The sequence below is a fragment of the Giraffa tippelskirchi genome, chromosome 11 (genome assembly GCF_054371585.1).
Source record: "Giraffa tippelskirchi isolate mGirTip1 chromosome 11, T2T-mGirTip1v1.2.pri, whole genome shotgun sequence".
Classification (NCBI taxonomy): domain Eukaryota; kingdom Metazoa; phylum Chordata; class Mammalia; order Artiodactyla; family Giraffidae; genus Giraffa; species Giraffa tippelskirchi.
In genome coordinates this window covers 150,154,627-150,177,308 of record NC_137285.1, presented here as the reverse complement: position 1 = coordinate 150,177,308, position 22,682 = coordinate 150,154,627, and the positions used below count along the sequence as shown (strand labels likewise).

The window sequence follows — 22,682 nt, the reverse complement described above, 5'->3', positions numbered from 1 at the left end:
ACTTTTACTCTTGACCTATTTCTCCCTGTCATTATGTTTTAATGATACATATTGACTTTAGCTATTAGAATATGCTGTGATCTGTTTCACACCTTTTTTTTTTTTGCATGAGCTAATCTTTTCATTTCAAATGTCTGTCATCTTTCAATCTGCTTGGTAAACTATGATTAATCCCCTGCTCAGAGGTCACACGGAGAAGGCAATGGCACCCCACTCCAGTCCTCTTGCCTGGAAAATCCCATGGACGGAGGAGCCTCGTAGGCTATAGTCCATGGGATTGCTAAGAGTCGGACACGACTGAGCGACTTCACTTTCACTTTTCCCTTTCATGCACTGGAGAAGGCAATGGCAGCCCACTCCAGTATTCTTGCCTGGAGAATCCCAGGGACGGCAGAGCCTGGTGGGCTGCCGTCTATGGGGTCGCACAGAGTCGGACACGACTGAAGTGACTTAGCAGCAGCAGCAGAGGTCACATTCTTCAACTTTATTCCTTCCTATTTCCCAATAAAAGAATCATTATCTTTTTTCTTATGTTTTTCTCATACTTATGTTAATAATGTGTCACACTAGAGTATTGATTTGTTAACTGTTTGTTTTCTTCCTTAAAAACTCTTTGTGATGAGGTGCCTCATTAATTTTTGATACCACAAAGTTTAATATATTCATTGGTACATTGTAATCACTCAATGTGTGTAAGATAAAATTCTTAGAACAACAAAATCTTCATTTGTATTATTAGATAACAATTGATTAAACTTCTTGAGAGACAAGGTAGAAAACAAACCAATAAAAAACAGCAGCACATTTAAAAGAGCTACATACACTCACTGGCATGATTAGTATTTCTGAGCAAGGCTTTCTGAAGTTCTTTTCCATCTTTGAAGGAAGGATGACTCTGAAGTCACAACAGATCCTTGGGAAATTTTCCTTAGTATGGAAGAGCAGCCTGTTGCTTTGAAAAGCAATTGAACAGGTGATCCAAGCAATGAAAAGAATAAGCAGCAAGGGGGAACAAAAGGGAAGAAAGACAGCAAGAGACTTTTAGGTTAGAAAGGAGTTTTAATGAGGAGAGGAGCGGTCAATGAAGGGACTGAATTGGATGCCTTTTGATTTGTACTTTGTTCAGGTAGCTAGCTCAGGTAGAAGAATTCAGACTGAAATGTACCCTTTACTCACAGAATCAGAATCTTAAGTTATTTAAACTTTTCCTGAGAGTTATACAATATCATGCTCCAAGTCTGTGTAGCTTGCACTCTGGAGACAATCGCACATCTTTTTCACGGTCTCTGACAAACGCTCCATTAGGAAGAGTTGATAGCTAGTCAGTGTACCTAGAAAATAAATTCTTCCTTGTGATAATATTATACTTAATTGAGGGAAAAGCTTTCCAATTGGAGCCTAGAAAAGTATGTGCAAAGAATTTTCTTGAATACTGAAAAGGAAAATTCAACTTGTTTCATATTTTCTTTTGCACAAAATCTGTGGACTTTGTAGCAGCTTTGTTACACAGACATATCATTAAGGCCACATCAGGTAAGGGCACCAGGGAAATTCTCACATTTCTAAGGTTTCTAAAAAGCATCCTCAACTTCCTCTGTGACAGTTGTACGAGCATCTTCATTTTTGCGACACTGAAAAAAAATTAACATCTTAAAAATCACATTATGGTTCCTAAAATCACACATGTAGTAAATACTTAGTTTTAAAAAATACAAGCAACAGTGATGCTTATGGAAAAAAGTGTTAAAGCGCCGTTTGTCCTCTTTTGGTTTCATCTCTTTCTCAACCCACTGTCTCAATTGCTACTGAATCACATTTAACTTTTGGTACACTCCCCAACTTTTAAAATAAAATATTCATGGTCTTCTATAACATCAACAAATGCCAGCACTCCAGAAGTCACCCTGTCACATTCCCAATTATTGCCCATTCCTTTCCTCTGAAAGTAATGCCCTTTTCACTTACAGGTAATCCATCCTTTCTTTTCTTTCTAATTCTACCAATAGCTTCCAGCCCTCCCTCTAAACATTATAGTTTAGCTTTAGTTTTGCCTGATTTCAAATATTCTGTGAGTAGAATTAAAATGTTCTATTTTTATTAAAAAAAAGCATTCTTTTGAATTTACCTTTTAATAGTCAAGATTATTATATGAGATTGATCTATGTTGTTAAATGTAGTTATTCCTCATTTTAATCACCATGTTGAATTTTATTCTCAATATATTCACCACTCACTGAATGCACTCCCACTTCAGGACCATTATGAATAATACTGATATATATGTTTATTTTTTTCCCTAGAAGTTTATCTTGCTACATGTGTACACACATTTCTGTTGGGTACATAATAAATTACTGATAGGGTATGCATATCTTAACCTTCAGTAAATAATGCCCCAAAGATTTTCAAAGTTGTTGCAGCAATTTATACTCCAACTAGGGGTGAGAAATTTCATTTATACACAGTCATTACCATCACTTAAAACTGTACTCTGAAATTTAGTCATTCTGTTAGGTACTTAATATCTCATTGTAGTTTTATTTTAATGTTATTATTGAAATGGTTGGATTTATGTCTGACTGCTTGCTGTGTTTTCTATATGTTTCATGTCTTTTATATTCCTCCTTTACTTGTTTTTCGAAATAAAATACTTTCTATGTATTAATCTCTTTGTTAATTTTATTTTACTACAATTTTGGGAATTTTCTTAGTCATTGGTCAGGGGTTACAGTATGCATTTTACCTTATCACAATCTGCTTCAGATGAATGCTAATTTAATTCCAGTAAAATACAGAAACTTTGTTCTAATGTGGCTATATTCCTTCCCCTTCCTTTGTGCTATCATTGCAACATGTATTACATCTACGTATGTGACATGGAGAAGGAAATGACAACCCACTTAAATATTCTTGCCTGGAAAATTCCATGGATAGACAAGCCTGGAGGGCTACAGTCCATGGGGTCTCCAAGTGTCAGACATGACTTAGCAACTGAGCACATGTTGTGTAACCAATGATATAGTGTTATAATTCTTGCTTTTATAATCTTATCTCTTTTAAAATTTCATATAAAAAAGGAAAAAAAAATATATCTGTAGACCACCAGCTGGCAAACTACAGCACATGAACCAAATCTGATCCATTACCTGTTTTATAAAGTTTGATTGAAACAAAGCCATATCTATTCATTTAAATACTGTCCATGGCTGCTTTCATGTTATTGAGTAAAACTGAGTAGCTGGGACAAATGGAATTAATGTTGATAATAAACATGAACTTAAAATAAGGAGATTATCTTGGATTAATTGGGTGAGCCCAATGTGATTTATGCAATTGTTTTTTTTTTTTTATAAATTTATTTACTTTAGTTGGGGGCTAATTACTTTACAATATTGTAAATTGTCTTTTAAGTTAGTTAAGAAAGAACAAATGACATATTTAGACTATTTTTTTCATAGTTATCTGCATAATTACCTTTACTGATGCTATTTCTTCATGTGTATTTGAGTTCCACCTGGTATCACTTCCTTTCGGTCTAAAGAGCTTCCTTTGATGTTTTTTGTAAGGAAGTTCTGCTAGCACACATTCATGATCATTGTTCATCTGTACGTCTTTATTTCTCAGTCATTTCTGAAGGATAGTTTTAAAGGATATAGAATTCACACTTGACTGTTTTTTTCTTCCAGCACTGTAACATGCTTTCCTACTACTTTAAGGCCTGCATTGTTTTTGATGAGTTAGCGGTTAACCTTATTCTGGATTACACTTACACTGCACATGAAGTCATTTTTTCTTGCTGCTTTCAAGACTTTATTAGTTTATTTCTGAAGCATCTAGGAGTGCATCTCTTTGTGTTTATTCGGAGATCACTGAACCTCTTAGATGGATGCATGCTAAGTTGCTTCAGTTGTGTCTGACTCTGTAATCCTATGAACTATAGCCCGCCAGGCTTCTCTGTCCATGGGGTTCTCCAGGCAAGAATATTGGAATGGATTGCCATTTCCTTCTGCAGGGGATCTTCCCAACCCAGGGACTGAACCTGTGTCTTAGATGGACAAAATAATATTTTTCCTCAAATGTGGGAAATTTTGGGCCATTATTTTTCAATTTTTTTCCCTCATTTCCTCCTTTCTGGTATTCTCATTATGCATATGTGAGTGCAGTAGATGGGGTCCCCGACAAATCTCTGAGGCTGTTTATTTTTCTTTTTTTTCAGTTCTTCAGACTGGGTGATCTATACTGTTCTGTTATGTTTGCAGATCTTGTCTTCTGTTGATTCAAATTTGTCCTTGGGTTTTTCATTTCAGAAAGGTTGTCAGTCCTCAATATTCATTGGAAGGACTGATGCTGAAGCTGAAACTTCAATACTCTGGCCACTTGATGCAAAGGCGACTCATTTGAAAAGTTCCTGATGCTGGGAAAGATTGAAGGTGGGAGGAGAAGGGGATGACAGAGGATGAGATGGTTGGATGGCATCACTGACTCAATGGACATGAGTTTGAGTAAACTCCAGGAGTTGGTGATGGATAGGGAGGCCTGGCGTGCTGCAGTCCATGGGGTCACAAAGAGTCGGACACGACTGAGCAACTGAACTGAATTATGCATCTTCAGGTCTGGCTGGTTGTCAATTTCTTGCCCCAATAGTATTGTAATCTTAGTTAGGCCAGGTGTTAGATTGGCTTTTCCAGATTGTTTGCAACTGAGATCACCATTGTTTTAATAATACCCTTAGTCCTAAAAATTTCTTTGCTCTACTTCAAATAAAATCAGTCCTCTGCAGCAGTGAGACTGCTGGTCCTCACAGTCTGACTCACTCAGGCAGATTTCTGCAAAATGGAACCTGGAGTTGAGGGGGCAGGTTGGAAGGAATTGGAGCAGCCCCAAGTTAAACTGTCACAGACATCCACTGCTCTCACCCAAGGTTTAGTAAGTTTTTTAAAATAAACACTTCTCAATTTGTTTTGTTGTTTAGTCGCGAAGTCATGTCTGACTCTTTGTGACCCCATGGACTGTAGCATGCCAGACTTCCCTGTCCTTTGCCACCATTGCTCAAACTCATGTCCACTGAGTTAGTGATGCCCTCCAACCAACTCCTCTTTTGTTATCCCCTTCTCTTCCTGCCCCTGATCTATCCCAGCAACAGGGTCTTTTCCAATGAGTCACCTCTTTGCATCAGGTGGCCAGAGTATTGGAGCTTCAAATACAGCATCAGTCTTTCCAGTGAGTATTCAGAACTGATTTCCTTTAGGATTGACTGGTTTGACCTCATTTTATTTTTAATATTGTTTCATGTATTATTTTTCTAATTTTATAAACAGAAAAAAATAGAAAGTGAAATAAATATTATATTTTTATTAGTACCAAACATTATATCAGAACACTTTATCTCCTCATAAAGTGTGCTTACTAGAAATTGCATCTCTAGTTTTGCCAGCGAGTGAGATAAAACACTTACCAAACCAACACAGCCGAAGATTGTGTATGTGAATGCGACAGACAATTCCAATGGGTAGAAGCTCAGTAAAACACGTGAAATGTCTCTCCCAAGTCTCTGAAATCAGAAAATAGATGACATTTTGCATTATTCAGCTTAGTTCAGTCGCTCAGTTGTGTCCAACTCTTTGCAACCCCATGAACCGCAGCATGCCAGGCCTCCCTGTCCATCACCAACTCCCAGATCCACCCAAATCCATGTCCATCAAGTCGATGATGCCATCCAACCATCTCATCCTCTGTAGTCCCCTTCTCCTCCTGCCCCCAACCCTACCCAGCATTAGGGTCTTTTCAAATGAGTCAACTCTTCATATTAGGTGGCCAAAGTATTGGAGTTTCAGCTTCAACATCAGTCCTTCCAACGAACACTCAGGACTGATCTCCTTTAGGATGGACTGGCTGGATATCCTTGTAGTCCCAGGGACTCTCAAGAGTCTTCTCCAACACCACAGTTCAAAAGCATCAACTCTTCGGTGCTCAGCTTTCTTTATAGTCTAACTCTCACATCCATACATGACCACTGGAAAAACCATAGCCTTGACTAGATGGGCCTTTGTTGGCAAAGTAATGTCTCTACTTTTTAATATGTTGTCTAGGTTGGCTATAACTTTCCTTCCAAGGAGTAAGCATCTTTTAATTTCATGGCTGCAATCACCATCTGCAGTGATTTTGGAGCACCCAAAAATAAAGTCAGCTACAGTTTCCCCGTCTATTTGCCATGAAGTGATGGGACCAGATGCCATGACTTAGTTTTCTGAATGTTGAGCTTTAAGCCAACTTTTTCACTCTCCTCTTTCACTTTCATCAAGAGGCTCTTTAGTTCTTCTTCACTTTCTGCCATAAGGGTGGTGTCATCTGCATATCTGAGGTTATTGACATTTCTCCCAGCAACCTTGATTCCAGCTTGTGCTTCATCCAGCCCAGCGTTTCTCATGATGTACTCTGCATAGAAGTTAAATAAGCAGGGTGACAATATACAGCCTTGACGTACTCCTTTTCCTATTTGGAACCAGTCTGTTGTTCCATGTCCAGTTCTAACTGTTGCTTCCTGACCTGCATACAGGTTTCTCAAGAGGCAGGTCAGATGGTCTGGTATGCCCATCTCTTTCAGAATTTTCCAGTTTGTTGTGATCCACACAATCAAAGGCTTTGGCATAGTCAATAAAGCAGAAATAGATATTTTTCTGGAACTCTCTTGCTTTTTCGATGATCCAACGGATGTTGGCAATTTGATCTCTGGTTCCTCTGCCTTTTCTAAAACCAGCTTGAACATCTGGAAGTTCACGGTTCACGTATTGCTGAAGCCTGGCTTGGAGAATTTTGAGCATTACTTTACTAGCGTGTGAGAAGAGTGCAATTGTGCAGTAGTTTGAGCTTTCTCTGACACTGCCTTTCTTTGGGACTGGAATGAACACTGATCTTTTCCAGTCCTGTGGCCACTACTGAGTTTTCCAAATTTTTTGGCATATTGAGTGCAGCACTTTCACAGCATCATCTTTCAGGATCTGAAATAGCTCAACTGGAATTCCATCACCTCCACTTGCTTTGTTTGTAGTGATGCTTTCTAAGGCCCACTTGACTTCACATTCCAGGATGTCTGGCTCTAGGTGAGTGATCACACCATCGCGATTATCTGGGTCATGAAGATCTTTTTTGTACAATTTTTCTGTGTATTCTTGGCACCTCTTCTTAATATCTTCTGCTTCTGTTAGGTCCATACCATTTCTGTCTTTTATTATTTTTTTTCATTTCTGTCCTTTATTGAGCCCATCTTTGCATGAAATGTTCCTTTGGTATCTCTAATTTTCTTCAAGAGATCTCTAGTCTTTCCATTCTATTGTTTTCCTCTATTTCTTTGCATTGATCGCTGAGGAAGGCTTTCTTATCTCTCCTTGCTATTCTTTGGAACACTGCTTTCAAATGGGCATGTCTTTCCTTTTCTCCTTTGCTTTTCACTTGTCTTCTTTTCACAGCTATTTGTAAGGCCTCCTCAGAGAGCCATTTTGCTTTTTTGCACTTCTTTTTCTTGTTAATGGTCTTGATTCCTATCTCCTGTACAATGTCACGAACCTCTGTCCATAGTTCATCAGGCACTCTATCAGATCTAGTCCCTTAAATCTAATTCTCACTTCCACTGTATAAGGGATTTGATTTAGGTCATATCTGTGGTCTAATGGTTTTCTCCACTTTCTTCAATTTCAGTCTGAGTTTGGCAATAAGGAGTTCATGATCTGAGCCACAGTCAGCTTCCAGTCTTGTTTTTGCTGACTGTATAGAGCTTCTCCATCTTTGGCTGCACAGAATATAATCAATCTGATTTCGGTGCAGACCATCTAGTGATGTCCATGTGTAGAGTCTTCTCTTGTGTTGTTGGAAGAGGGTGTTTGCTATGACCAGTGCGTTCTCTTGGCAGAACTCTATTAGCCTTTGCCCTGCTTCATTCTGTACTCCAAGGCCAAATTTGCCTGTTACTCCAGGTGTTTCTTGACTTCCTACTTTTGCATTCCAGTCCCCTATAATGAGAAGGACATCTTTTTTGGGTGTTAGTTCTAGAAGATCTTGTAGGTCCTCATAAAACCGTTCAACTTCAGCTTCTTCAGAGTTACTGGTCAGGGCATATACTTGGATTACCATGATACTGAATGGTTTGCCTTGGAAATGAACAGAGATCATTCTGTCATTTTTGAGATTGCACCCAAGTACTGCATTTCTGACTCTTTTGTTGACTATGATGGCTACTCCATTTCTTCTAAGGGATTCCTGCCCACAGTAGTAGATATAATGGCCATCTGAGTTAAATTCACCCATTCCAGTCCATTTTAGTTTGCTGATTCCTAGAATGTCAACATTCACTCTTGCCATCTCCTGTTTGACCACTTCCAATTTGCCTTGATTCATGGACCTAACATTCCAGGTTCCTATGCAATATTGCTCTTTACAGCATCAGAACTTGCTTCTATCACCAGTCACATCCACAACTGGGTGCTGTGGAGCAGTGGCTGCGATGGTGCAGGAGCGGCCGAGAGGAGCTACCCCATGTGTAAGATCAGGGGTGGCGGCTGAGAGGAGATACCCCACATCCAGGGTCAGAGGCAGCAGCCGAGGAGCTACCCCACGTCCAAGTTAAGGAGAGTGGTGTGCTTTGCTGGAACAGCCGTGAAGAGATACCCCACGTCCAAGGTAAGAGAAACCCAAGTAAGATGGTAGGCCCTGAGAGAGGGCATCAGAGGGCAGACAGACTGAAACCACAATCACAGACAACTAGCCAATCTGATCACACGGACCTTATCTAACTCAATGAAACTAAGCCATGCCATGTGGGGCCACCCAAGACGGACGGGTCATGACGGAGAGGTCTGTCAGAATGTGGTCCACTGGAGAAGGGAATGGCAAACCACTTCAGTATTCTTGCCTTGAGAACCCCATGAACAGTATGAAAAGGCAAAAGATAGAAAATGTAGGTATACAATTCTATAATGCCTTTAGGAAAAGATACTGTATGTAAGTTCATTTTGTGTAATTAATCACAGCAAATAAAGCTGAAATTTTTATGTTTGGGAGATTGTGAAACTGATCATTAGTATTGCGCTCATGTCAGATAAATTCGGTATACAACAGTTTGTAGTACTGTTTGCAAAAGGTAGTGAGTGAGTTAGTGAGTGAAAGTCGCTCAGTCGTGTCTGACTCTGTGACCCAATGGACTATACAGTCCATGGAATTCTCCAGGCCAGAACACTGGAGTAGGTAGCCATTCCCTTCTCCAGGGGATCTTCCCAACCCAGGGATCGAACCCAGGTCTCCAGTATTGAAGGCGGATACTTTAAGTCTTGGCAATTATGCTGTATCTTAAACTAAGATTATAAGCTTATGAGTAAGAGGGAGGGGTAAGTTGAAATAACTTGAAACAATTCTATACTTACTAATTCTATCCCTCCCCCATCTCTGCCCCTGAAGTTAGAATTGAAGATTTCTAGATTTGGATTTCCAGGGCCAATGGAAATTTTCTTATAGTTTACAGGGGAAATCTAATGCATGCTTATTTAAATCAATACATCATTCATGACTGACAATCTATTTGGAGGGGAGGAGGAAGTTTATCTCTCACCCATAATGACTCTTCTACTCAGATTATCTTAAATTAAAATTTCCAAATTGTTATCTGCTTTGTTCCATTGTTAAGTAACAAAGAGGAGCTCCACTCCAATCTGTTCTCATTTTAAATGGAATATTTCTATAATTATTCCTAAAGTCTTTTGCAGCACTAATATTCTGTGATTCTGAATCTAAAGTCAACACAACTGAAATAAATCTATTATAGCATCAGTAAAGATATTCACATTTATTGGAAAATGTTACTATCTTAGAAATACGGTTATTTCTCTAGTACAAAGTATGTGATTAGACAGTTAATTGAAAGCAATGCAGATTCATGCACATTTGGCATTTGAGGGCCTAAAGTAAAATTCATGTGAGATACAAAAAACAGGCTATAAATGAAAATATCTACATTAAACCAGAAACGAGTAGCTTTATACAATTCCAACCATATGCTTCAATAGCAGAATTCTTTTGCTGATTTTGGGAAAGGTTTTAAGTCTTGGATTATACTTTTATTTCTTTAAGAGAATCATCTTAACGTGTGTGTGTGTGTGTGTGTGTGTGTGTGTGTGTGTGTGTGTATCACTTAAGTCTTAAAATTTTTACTTAATTTTCATTGGTCATGTCAGGAATTCAAACATCCTATTAGTATTTACAAAAAATTATGTTAAGAGTAATTTTTTAATTAAAACTTTCAGTCGAGAGCTTACTACTAAATCAGAGAATTTCATGGGGATGAATTAAAGCTTTATTTTACCTCCTAAGGTTTTAAAACCACTGAAAAGAATAATTTTTAAATTAAGATGTTCCCACAGAATTGGTCACTTACCGCTTGTCCATAATTCCTGTATGACACAGACTCAAAAGTAGACAACTCAACTACTGTTAGAATCATTGCAATAACTGTGACAATTATGCATAAGATGTTCATAAGCATAGCAGAGGTAAGCTAAAAAGAAGATAGAGAGTAAATTTATTATACTCATAATAAACGATTTTGTTAAATAGTTTGTATTACTGAAAAAAGAAATCTAGTTAAAATTTTGATCTAGCTTCTGAAGCTTCAGAAGTGTTGGTATGCTTGCTATTAGAGTGCAACCCTTCTCTGGTTTATATGAAACCTAATTAATTTGAAGTAAATATCAAAACATCTTCATACCAATAAGCAGAAATCTTCCATTTGGGTGCAAAAATATTATGTTTTACAATCTTCTGAATCATTTGGAAGAAAGCTTTATAATATATGATTTGAACAAAAGGAGTTCCACATCAAAAAGAAAAAAAGAGAAAAAAGATGAAAAATGACTGCTTGTAGAAACAGGCCAAATAGAATTCAATGAATTTTAATCCAGGGTCTTAAGTCTCTAGAGAAATCCATCAACATCTTTGGAAATTAGTTTTTTATCTCTACAATCACAGTTCAGTTCAGTCATTCAGTCATGTCCGACTCTTTGTGACCCCATGAACTGCAGCACACCAGGCCTCCCTGTCCATCACCAACTCCCTGAGTCCACCCAAACCCATGTCCATTGAGTCAGTAATGCCATCCAGCCATCTCACCCTCTGTTGTCCCCTTCTCCTCCTGCCCTCAATCTTTCCCAGCATCAGGGTCTTTTCCAATGAGTCAGCTCTTCCCATGAGGTGGCCAAAGTACTGGCGTTTCAGCTTCAACATCAGTCCTTCCAATGAACACCCAGGACTGATCTCCTTTAGGATGGACTGGTTGGATCTCCTTGCAGACCAAGGGACTCTCAAGAGTCTTCTCCAACACCACAGTTCAAAAGCATCAATTCTTATGCGCTCAGCTTTCTTTATAGTCCAACTCTCACATCCATACATGACCACTGAAAAAACCATAGCCTTGACTAGATGGACCTTTGTTGGCAAAATGTTTCCGCTTTTTAATATGCTATCTAGGTTGGTCATAACCTTCCTTCCAAGGGGTAAGCGTTTTTTAATTTCATGGCTGCAGTCACCATCTGCAGTGATTTTGGAGCCGAGAAAAATAAAGTCAGCCACTGTTTCCACTGTTTCCCCATCTATGTACCATGAAGTGATGGGACCGGATGCCATGATCTTAGTTTTCTGAATGTTGAGGTTTAAGCCAACTTTTTCACTCTCCTCTTTCACTTTCATCAAGAGGCTCTTTAGTTCTTCTTCACTTTCTGCCATAAGGGTGGTGTCATCTGCATATCTGAGGTTATTGATATTTTTCCCGGCAATCTTGATTCCAGCTTGTGTTTCTTCCAGCCCAGCGTTTCTCATGATGTACTCTGCATAGAAGTTAAATAAGCAGGGTGACAATATACAGCCTTGACGTACTCCTTTTCCTATTTGGAACCAGTCTGTTGTTCCATGTCCAGTTCTAACTGTTGCTTCCTGACCTGCATACAGGTTTCTCAAGAGGCAGGTCAGGTGATCTGGTATTCCCATCTCTTTCAGAATTTTCCACAGTTTATTGTGATCCACACAGTCAAAGGCTTTGGCATAGTCAATAAAGCAGAAATAGATGTTTTTCTGGAACTCTCTTGCTTTTTCGATGATCCAGCGGATATTGGCAATTTGATCTCTGGTTCCTCTGCCTTTTCTAAAACCAGCTTGAACATCTGGAAGTTCACGGTTCATGTGTTGCTGAAGCCTGGCTTGGAGCATTTCTCTAGAGCATTACTTTACTAGCGTGTGAGATGAGTGCATTTGTGTGGTAGTTTGAGCATTCTTTGGCATACTTTCTTTGGAATTGGAATGAAAACTGACCTTTTCCAGTCCTGTGGCCACTGCTGAGTTTTCCATATTTGCTGGCATAGTGAGTACAGCACTTTCACAGCATCATCTTTCAGGATTTGAAATAGCTCAACTGGAATTTCATCACCTCCACTAACTTTGTTCGTAGTTAATGCTTCCTAAGGCCCATTTGACTTCACATTCCAGGATGTCTGGCTCTAGGATGGTGATCACACCATTGTGATTATCTGGGTTGTGAAGATCTTTTTTGTACAATTCTTCTGTGTATTCTTGCCACCTCTGCTTAATATCTTCTGCTTCTGTTAGCACAAAAGTAGACTAATTGATTTCTAAAGTATCTTTTAGCTCTGAGATTCTAAGATTATTTTCCTTCCCAATATCTTTCTACCTATAATATAGATGGATCTTTATTTTGAACAGATTTTCTATTTTGTTACAAGGTACAGTTGTGTTCCCAAATTAGAGTTAGGAAAATGAAGTTTTACAACAGTATTATGTCTATTTATAAACTCATTGAGTTCTATTAAATTTTTTTCTAACAGTAAAATTCATATAAGGTTAAAAAAAGGTATAACACAAAACCAAAAAAACAAAAGACCTTTATACTTAAACTTAGAAACCTTTATATAATATGACTTTAATATAGCATATCTGTCTACATTAAATTACATGCTCCTAGATTTTCATTTAACTCCTTCATTTATTTTACAGATAGGTAGATTCCTTTATTGTTTAGATGCCCACTATATTTTCATTAAAATCTACTTAGCTTTGTGACAAGTGATTTCTAGGGTACACTAAACATTTTAACTTACTTGGCGTTGAGATGGATGCCTTGTTACTCTTATTATGGAGATTCCTGAAATGATATACTGAATATAAAAACATATATTTATAAATACTCATTGATAATGCTCATCAACTTAAAATATATTTTAAACAATTCCGTCTTCTAAGTCATTATTTTTAGAATAGTCAGAGTAGAATAATATAAAGAAGTTTCAGTAGAAGGGGTTAGGACAAGTTTACATCTATAGTAATGAAGATAACCGTAGGATCACTAGTAATAGAAGCATATTGCATAATTCAGATGGTGGGATGTAGAATATGCCGAAAATGACTTAAGCAGTCCTGAATCAGGGACCAAGTTTGCTTATATCTGCACATGCTTTCTAAACTCATTCAATTCTTACTTCTAATGCTATACTTCTGACTGAGATGCTATTACTGATTATGATTAGTGTGTATATATCCAGATGTGAAAAAGTAGTCCATGAATCTATATTCCAACTTGTGTTTGTACAAAATATATCTCTTAATTGAGATTGTAGCCATTATTAAGGTAACAGATGTTATTCCTATTTTTGCCTTTATTTTATAAAAAGAAGTTCCATTATTTCATACCAGGCTCCTTTGTCTATTTCCCAGAAGTGTAGAGCTGTGCCTTATTGTTTGACAGTGGGCTGCACAATCCCTTTGAAATAGTCCTTTTGTCTTATCTGTTTTAATGGCTTTGACAAACATCTAAGTTAAAGGCTAATTTGTAGAAAAACAGTATTCATACTATACCCCATATACAGGAAGGCCACACTTGAGATTCACTAACTACTGGAGGATCACTTAAGTGTACACACTCAGCACTTCGTTCTGTAGCCAAATTGAGATTTCCAAGACAAAGAGCAGGTAACGACTAGTTCAGAACACAAAGCGAAAACACCCTGTGAGTTTTAAACCAGCGCCAACTAGATTACCAAACCATGTGCTTCACAGAAGGCCATTCAAAGTTTATGACCTAAATGAGAAATTTTGAATTAAACTATACTTACTTGAAATTTTAGATAATTTAATATAGGTGATAACTGTGATATTTTTATAACATGATGACTAGAAACACTGAAGGACAGCAATCATTTAACTGGATTTTACTCGCAAATCCACTATTTTTCTCCTATTGTTTTCCAAGGCAATGCTTTGACATCTGTAAGCCAACATACAAAGGCAGGGGCCCTCCTAAAGGCGTCTTGCTCCTTTACAGCCCTATCAAACGGTGGCACCTGATCGCCTATTGCCCTTCTATCATCAGCTCTAAGCACGGGTAAGGGGTCCCCTTGTTCCTTCCAACCATGCTCTCTCCTCCAGCTTTGAATCAGATGTCATCAGATGCTGTCACCCACTGTCCCTTCTGATTGAAGTCATCTACTGACGCCCCCCTTGGTCAGTCTTTTCTTTCTGCGTGATCAGTCACTCAGTCGTGTCCAGCTCTTTGCGACCCCGTGGACTGCAGCCCACTAGGCTCCTTTGTCCATAGGGATTCTCTAGGAGAATCCAAGAATACTGGAGTGAGTTGCCATGCCCTCCTCCAGGGGATCTTCCCAACCCAGTGATCCAACCTGCATCTCGTACATTGGCAGGTGGATTCTTTACCACTAGCGCCACCTGGGAATAGTAACACCTTTCAAATCTCCATGTTAATTATCCCACTTTGTCCACCAACTCATGCCCTGCAGTTTTACAATTCTAATAATCCACTGACCCCATGTGGATCTATAATCTGAGCCCCTTACTTGTTATATTCTCTCCGTTACCAGTTTAAATTCTATGACCAGCTATTAAAAACACTCACTTTTTTACATTCTCAACTCCTCTGCACCTTTCTTGATCACAGTTGTATGGATAGGCCAAAATCTTGATTAAACACAGTCCTCCTTCTTATTACATGTCTGCACCCATGTGGCTGAACATGACTGAGACAGATGTACATAACTATCTTGATGCATCTCACTATATAATCATGTTCCAAAAGCTTGAGTCTTTAATGCTGCATGAAAGTCACACTACTTTTCCACAATCCATGCACACTCTCATTTTTCCTAGGTGACCATTTCTTCATTCTCTTCTCTCATCTCAACCAACCAATCCATTCTCCATTCACACTCTCAGAGCATGATCCTCCTTTCTAAATTACTGAAACAGTGGAGGCCATCAGAAAGGAAGTTCCACAAGCTCCCAATACCCAATGGCCTGAAAGTTATCCTTTTTCTCTGTTCCTCTATCTTCCTTCCTGTTACCTGCCTTGACACTATTTGCATTAGAGGTGGATAATCCCTTGTTGGGGGCTGCCCTTTGCATTATATGATGTTCGGCAGCATCCTTGACTTGCCCACTATGTATACCCCTTAGCTATGAAAACCAAAAATGTTACCACCAAATGTCCTCTGAGGGGAAACCTTACCTCTAGCTGAGAACCACTGCTAGAGGAGAACTATCCATGCTCCTATTTGTGTATTAAAAGGCATTCATCTCTTGTGTATAAGTCCATGATTCTAATAATCTCCCCCATAACTTATCTCATATATCATCAACTTTCTTCTGGTTCAGTCCCCTCAACAAAAGACATGGGAACAACTTACTGAAACAAATAAGCTAACCCTCTCCTGATTCAAGTTTCCCTCAACAACCTCATTACTTTACACCACATCACACCAAAACCCTTAAACAAGTTGTCTGTATTTGCTGTCTCTAATTCCTCTCCTTTCATTATTTCTTACACAAATTCCAGTTAGGTTTTTGCCTCACCTTCCACTGAAACTATTTGTCAAGCTTACCATTGGCCTTCATATCGCTAAATCCAATGGTCAATTCTCAGCCCTTCTCTGATTTGACAACCTAACAGGATGAATATATTTGGTCTTTCCCTATTCTTTGTTTACTTGACTTCCAGGATGTCACGCTCTCCAGACTTTCCTATTACTTTACGGCTATAAGAAACCACAGGAGAGCACAGGTGATGACAAATTTAAAAAATGTGTGAATAGAGACTCATTGTGTGAGAACCCTAAGGCAAAGACCCTAACATGAAAATTAACCATATGGAGATTATGCTTACAATTCTAATTGTATAGATATGTTAACATATCTAAGGACAATCCAGCCTATGGTTGTCATTGTGTAGTCTGTCCATATCAATGTCTCTTATAACAGCACTGGTAAGTTAAAGGTGCTCAATAAATATTTGTTTATAAAAAGGGATCTGACTTTGAGTTATCAATACGGGATTTAGTTACTTAACTCTCCTGAAAACTATCGAAGCTCTTCCTATGTTCTACTAGTGGCATGAATATTATCTATTGAATGATTAAATTAAAAAACGTATTCTACTCACAACAATTCCCCATAAAGAACATCCGGTTTTGTAAGTTATAGGTTCATATGTCCCAAAGACTCCTTTAATTTGTCCCATATACAAAATCAATAGGAGATACCACATGAAAACACAAAAGATGCCAATCATAATCTGGATAGCCTGTGGGAAAACAATGCTATTAGTATGGAAACCATGTAATTTATAACAATTCCAGTAAGTGTTAACTATAAAAATAATTCAAACTTTTAACAAAAGGCACGTAACCACGAAATTCCTGGATTGGTTAGTCTAAAAAGAGGGCCCTAACCAGGAAGTACTAAGGTTTACCCAATAGGAATGAGCCATACTTGGAGCATCAGACTGTTCAGCAGGAATTCTGGTGAATTCTCCCGTAAGAACATTGAGAATCTGACTCTACTGCTGGCTATCCTATCAAGTGATGACATGTCAGGAGAACACTGAGGGTGCTTCTTTTCATTCAAGGCACACTTGACATGGATCTTTCTCACAAGCATGCTGCGATGAGGTCGAGTCAACACAGATAAAAGAATACCCAAAGTAGACTTACTTGCCCAGGGTCTTTCTGTTGGATAGGGGATGGGTTAGGGTCGGGGAGAATTATTACTCAACCTGTTTGTAAAAAGGCAATTATAATCCCAGTAAATATGTACCAGTACATTTCTGAATTTATATGTAAACTTAATATTTCAAATACTAAATCACATCTTTAATCACTTTTTAAAAATTTCAGAGGATACATTATTTTCACTTTCATTTTCATATAAACTTTCACTTCCATATAAACTTTAATAGGAAGCTATTTAATATTTTAAGTTTGGTAGTTTCAGTTCTTTGCAAAGCACGTGATCTATGAAACACATAATGCAACTGATTAATATTAAAGGAAGCTAATATTGCTAATATTAATAAGAAGCTATTTAATGTTTTAAGTTTAGTAGTTTCAGTTGTTTCTTTGTAAAGCAAGTGATCCACAAAGTACATAAATGCAACTGATTAATATTAAAGATGTGTTTTAGAGAAAAATTTTGGCATAGAAAACCCACTTTTGGGGGCTAACAATCTTATGCATTTAGATTCAGGCTTCAAGGTTTCCTCTGCATCAGATTTGGAAGAACAACATCATTTTCAAAGGTTCTTTGGATTTGACTGGGAGAAAATCCTCTACTAGATCTCAAAATCCTTGAGATTTTGGTCTTCTGCATTGCAGGCAGATTCTTCACCATTACTAAGTAGAAATAGTGCATTACCTTGAATTTAGTTTAAGTAAGTCTTACCGCTAAAACAAGAGAATTTGCTGCAGAGACTTTTGAACAACATGCACACACAGCCATACTACCAGCATTTCCTCTAGATGATTATGTCTCTGATCTCTGGTGATACCGCTATTAGCAAACTTCTACAAAACAGTACAAAACACAAATACAAGTTTTGCTCAAAAGAAAATACTTAAAGTCACTTCTTTTCTTACTGTTTTGCAATTACTTTCCCAAACTCTGAAGCAATCACTTTCTTCTCTCCTTGCTTTTTTAGAAGGAATTTACATTCACCTGTTTTGAGTTAGGTCTCCAGAACTGAAAGGCCTCCCTTTGACTAAAAAATCTTGATATATACAATATTATACATATTTTCTCTGAGTAGTGAACAGTGTCTCTGGATTATGAATTATAAAGAAAACCTAGGGAATAGGACTGGAGAAGGCAATGGCACCCCACTCCAGTACTCTTGCCTGGACAGTCCCATGGACGGAGGAGTCTGGTAGGCTGCAGTCCATGGGGTCGCTGAGAGTCAGACATGACTGAGCGACTTCATTTTCACTTCTTACTTTCATGCATTGTAGAAGGAAATGGCAACCCAGTCCAGTGTTCTTGCCTGGAGAATCCCAGGGATGGGGGAGCCTGGTGGGCTGCCGTCTATGGGGTCGCACAGTCTGACATGACTGAAGTGACTTAGCAGCAGCAGCAGGGAATAGGCCTAGTACTAGAGGATCTTAGCAAAGCTTTTAATAGTTCATTTGCAATTCATAATCAATTCAATGTAACTCATAATGCCATGTTTGCATTTTTAAAACCAAATTCTTGGACTTAAATTCATCATGGGCTTGTGACTTTTTTCCCCGACGTATATTTGCTGCTGCTGCTGCTGCTAAGCCGCTTCAGTCGTGTCCGACTCTGTGTGACCCTGTAGACAGCAGCCCACCAGGCTCCTCCGTCCACAGGATTCTCCAGGCAAGAATACTGGAGTGGGGTGCTACCTAGTTCTTATTTCTATAATACGGATTTTTCTTCCATCAGACAACTTATTAAAGTTGCTTCCACAATCCTAAACGCTCTTACCATTATTCCTGCAGCTTCTCCTTGTGCTTCAATCACTTTCTTACTTATATGAACATTAAAAACCTGGATAAATGCATCTCCTTCTGAGATTTCACCCACTTGAGGATCTGGAATAACACTGCTTAATATCTTCTAACATGGCATACTTAGGTCAAAAACATGAGTTATGTCACTTAGCCACTCAGGTGATCACTTAACAGATGATCTCAAAACTTTCCTTGGACCTTCCAGAAATGAGAGAAGAGTTTGACTAAATGATCTGTCATTCCCTGTACCCTTAAAATCTCATGAATTGATTATTTTAATGAAACTCTGGTTTCTAAATTTGATTTCCTGAATGTCTCTTAATTCTATAAAGTACAGAAACAGAAAAAGCTAGGTAAGAATACAAAAACTGTGAGAGCAAATAGAGAAAATAATATTTTAATAACTGAATTATAGCTACTAAGCTTTATATTAAAACGTCACTTTTGAGAAATGTTAAAGAAAGAGTATAGGCCTATAGGCAATGAAGATCAATCACTCTATCATGCTTAAATTAAAAACAAAGAATTATAGAATTTATGTATAGAGTAATGAAGAAAAGTCATATCTAGATTGCAATTATTTGCCACATTTTAGATAAAAGAAAGATAATAAAACTAGTAAGTCTTTTTGTTTGTATAGAAAAAAGTCTTTTCACAGTTTATAGTGGAAGCACCATGAGTGACCTGGGAAGTAGAACATTTAGCATCATTATAACTGCCATCAGGCCCCCACCAAAACCACTCCAAATGAAGTATTCATTAAAATACCAAGAAAAAAAATTGTGTGTTAAAAATCCTCAGCTTAACTGACCGAAGGAAGAGAGTAAGAAATGCTGTAATGTATTCCTGCAATACGAGATGGTTAGAAATTAAAATTTCTACATGTGGTTACTCTACAACCCAGTTAAAAACTAAAAGTAGAATATAAAAAGAAAATTAATGATTTATTTATTTTTATCTTCTGGTGATCCATCACTAAGTCAAAAAGCAGCTACAGGAAAGCACCTAACCATTATTCTCAACCCTATCCTCACCCCTTAAATTAGTGCTACACAGAAATTCTGGAACAATTACAGAGAGCTCATGTGGAGAAAGCATTTCTCCATCTTCAGTGCCTTTAGCAGGGCTGCAACTCCTAATGGTCTTCAGAATAAAGTTCACATTGTTTGGCAGGGCTCATAAAGCCCTTCATGAACTGCTCTCTGCCCACCTTCTCAGCTGCATCCTGGCCACTCCCTTAGTTTGAGCCCGAACAGTGGTGGCAGCAATATTCTCTGGAAAGCCTCCTCTGCTTCATGAGTCTGTCAAGGTATTCCTCTCCTCGATTCCCTAACATTCTCTGCATACTTCCTATCACTGTGTAGTGTTAACTTTTGATTTTCAGGACTGGTTCCCAAGGTCAGTGTGAGCTCCCAGAAGTCCAGGAATTCGTTTCTGTCTGTCCAGGGCCAGTCCTGCACTGTGACCAAGAGACTCAGACTTTATTAAATAAGCTACAATGAGATATTAATCACCTTCTTCCAGTCAGAATGACCATCATCAAAAAATCTACAAATGATAAATGTTGGAGCGGGTGTGGAGAAACCCCGTTCCAGAGGGAGCCCTGTTACACTGCTGGTGGGAAGGTGAACTGGTGCACCACTATGGAGAACAGTCTGAACTTCTCTTAAAAAACTAAGAGCAGAGATATCATGTGATCCCGAAATCCCATTCCTTGGCATAGATCTGGAGAATATTACTCAGCCATAAAAAATAATAATAAAATGCATCTTTCACAACATGGAAGCCCTAGAGGTTATCGGTCTAAGTTAAGCAAGTCAGATATTGAAAGACATATATATCACTTCGCAAGGGAATCTTAAAAAAATAGTACAAATCAACTTATTTACAAAACAAACTCACAGACATGGGGGTGGGGGCGGGGGGAAACCCATGGTTACCAAAGGGGGAAAGGGGGCAAGCCGGTTAAGTGGGGGGTGCAGGACTAACAGGCGGATGCCACCGTACACAACAGATCAACAAGGATTCACATTACAGCAAAGGGAACGAAGTGCAGGATCTTGTTCACGTGAAACTCAACACAGTATTATAAACCAACTACAGTTAAACGCAAAAAAAAGACTGGTTCTGCGGGTGGGTGGGGGGTGAGTCCCAGCCTCTGCAGACAGCGGGAAGGAGACAAGAAAAGGGGGTGGGCGTGGGGAGGCACTGAACCCTGTCTCCGCGCCTCCTTGGGGCTTTTAACACTGAACAATGCTCAAAAGCAAAGCGACATCATTACCCCTCATTTTACTTGCTCCGGGTCCTTTCGCCCTCGCTGGCCCAGGCCCTGGCTAAGGCGGGGGTCCCGGCGCCGGCAGGTCACCCTGCTCCGGAGCGGCTGGTCCAGGCTGGGTCCTCCCGCCAGTGCCCAGGCCCGGCTCTGGGGGCGGGTCTCTGCTAGCCGTGCCCTCAGGGCCAGGTCCCCAGACCCCGCCGAGCTGGCATCCTGGAAAGATCAAGGGGCCCGGGAGCCAGCCTGCCCCCAGGCAGCGCAGGGCTCCAACGGCAGACTCCCGATCCCGCGCTCCCGGGCCCTCCTGCGCCTGCGCGAGAGCGGGCGAGGGGGACAGCGCATGCGCAGACCCCCTGGCGCCTGGCCAGCCCTGTGCTGTCCTGTGACCTTCCTCTCGGTACCTCTAGTGAGGGCGTCTCCTCCAGGGAGCGCGTCTCCTCCAGGGAGGGGCGTCTCCTCCAGGGAGGGCGTCTCCTCCAGGGAGGGCGTCTCCTCCAGGGAGCGCGTCTCCTCCAGGGAGGGGCGTCTCCTCCAGGGAGGGCATCTCCTCTAGTGAGGACGTCTCCTCCAGGGAGGGGCTTCTGCACACGTCCGTTTGTGATCTTCTCCCTTCTAGGGTGTTTCTCATATGTACATCTGCTGCAAAGCAACCAGAATCTCTGACGAAAAGTCCGTCTTTCACTTGCTCTCTTCTCAAAGAATAATTTTGGCCACAAACATATTGAAAAAGGTGAGTAGCTGAGTCATTGACTCATGAAACGTAAGTAGCCAAAGAAGGAAATTAAATTGAGAGAATATTTAGCGAGACACTAATGGAATGACTTTTTGATTGACCGGCTGAGGTGAGTTTAGCTTTCAGGTTATTCCTGGCATCAGCTTTCTATTGCGTGTGGGCAGTAGTTAAAACAGTGTTTATGAAGAGACATGTAAAGAAGTTGGAGAAGGAAATGGCGACCCACTCCAGTGTTCTTGTGTGGAGAATCGCATGGATAGAGGAGCCTGGCGGACTACAGTCCATCGGGTCGCAAGAGTCGGACACGACTGAGCGACTAACCACCACCACGTAAAGAAGTAGGGGGTAGTAGCTCAAAAATAGAGAAGTTATGGAAAGGTGGATGAGGTAGTGGAAAGAAAAAGAGCAGTCATCTTGAATTAATTGACAAGTACAAATAACCCTGTTATGCAACCATTAGGACTTACTGAGGCATTAAAATACCTGGAGAGCAGATGGCCTGCAACTCCTGAATGTTATGAACTGTGATATAATCCAGGAAAGTTTATCTTGGCATTTTGGAAGTTAAAATTCAGATTTGGGGTGTAAATATTTAGTGAAAGATACAGCCAGTGAGCAAAACATTCAGGAAGAGAAACTGATTTTCTTTTACACAGAAATTGCCTAAGTGCCACTAGTACTCTTTGCCAAACCTCAAAAGGTATGTCGTAAAGCTGCTAAGATCTGTTATGATTATTGTATAGCCTGAAAATCGATTATAAACTCAATAACTTTGCCTTTAGCCCCATGGCCAGCTTTCTTACATTGTGACTCTAAA

General features: G+C 39.4%; 2 protein-coding genes across 26 annotated transcripts in view; one reads left to right on the top strand and one right to left on the bottom strand.

Annotated features, from left to right (window-relative positions):
• Positions 1–1,039: 1,039 nt before the first annotated feature.
• MS4A13 (membrane spanning 4-domains A13) lies at positions 1,040–21,420 on the bottom strand. 8 transcript variants are annotated; one of them, XR_014069513.1, is made up of 9 exons: positions 21,139–21,420; positions 17,773–17,894; positions 16,496–16,636; positions 13,903–14,023; positions 13,149–13,192; positions 10,421–10,540; positions 5,456–5,551; positions 3,475–3,630; positions 1,040–1,631 (listed from the first exon to the last, which is right to left on the bottom strand). XR_014069513.1 is itself a non-coding variant. In XM_081544610.1 (9 exons), the coding sequence occupies exons 2-8, from the start codon at positions 17,827–17,829 to the stop codon at positions 1,572–1,574; spliced, it is 639 nt and encodes a 212-aa protein (XP_081400736.1). In that variant the 5' UTR covers positions 17,830–17,894; positions 21,139–21,420; the 3' UTR covers positions 1,040–1,331; positions 1,559–1,571. The 8 variants fall into 8 exon arrangements, 5 of the variants coding, with proteins under 5 accessions (XP_081400736.1, XP_081400738.1, XP_081400737.1 ...); XR_014069515.1 differs by lacking the exon at positions 13,903–14,023 and having other exon boundaries at positions 1,040–1,331; positions 1,559–1,631; positions 13,149–13,205; XM_081544610.1 differs by lacking the exon at positions 3,475–3,630 and having other exon boundaries at positions 1,040–1,331; positions 1,559–1,631.
• A 28-nt stretch (positions 21,421–21,448) lies between these two features.
• The window catches only part of LOC145527138 (uncharacterized), an 86,915-nt gene continuing 85,681 nt past the window's right edge, over positions 21,449–22,682 (top strand). For all 18 annotated transcript variants that reach the window (XR_014069529.1, XR_014069523.1, XR_014069520.1 and 15 more), the window contains exon 1: positions 21,449–21,862. Coding sequence is in view for 4 of the 18 variants with exons in the window: in XM_081544620.1 (XP_081400746.1) it covers positions 21,761–21,862 (102 nt within the window). In the remaining 14 variants the exon portion in view is untranslated. The remainder of the gene's footprint in view (positions 21,863–22,682) is intronic.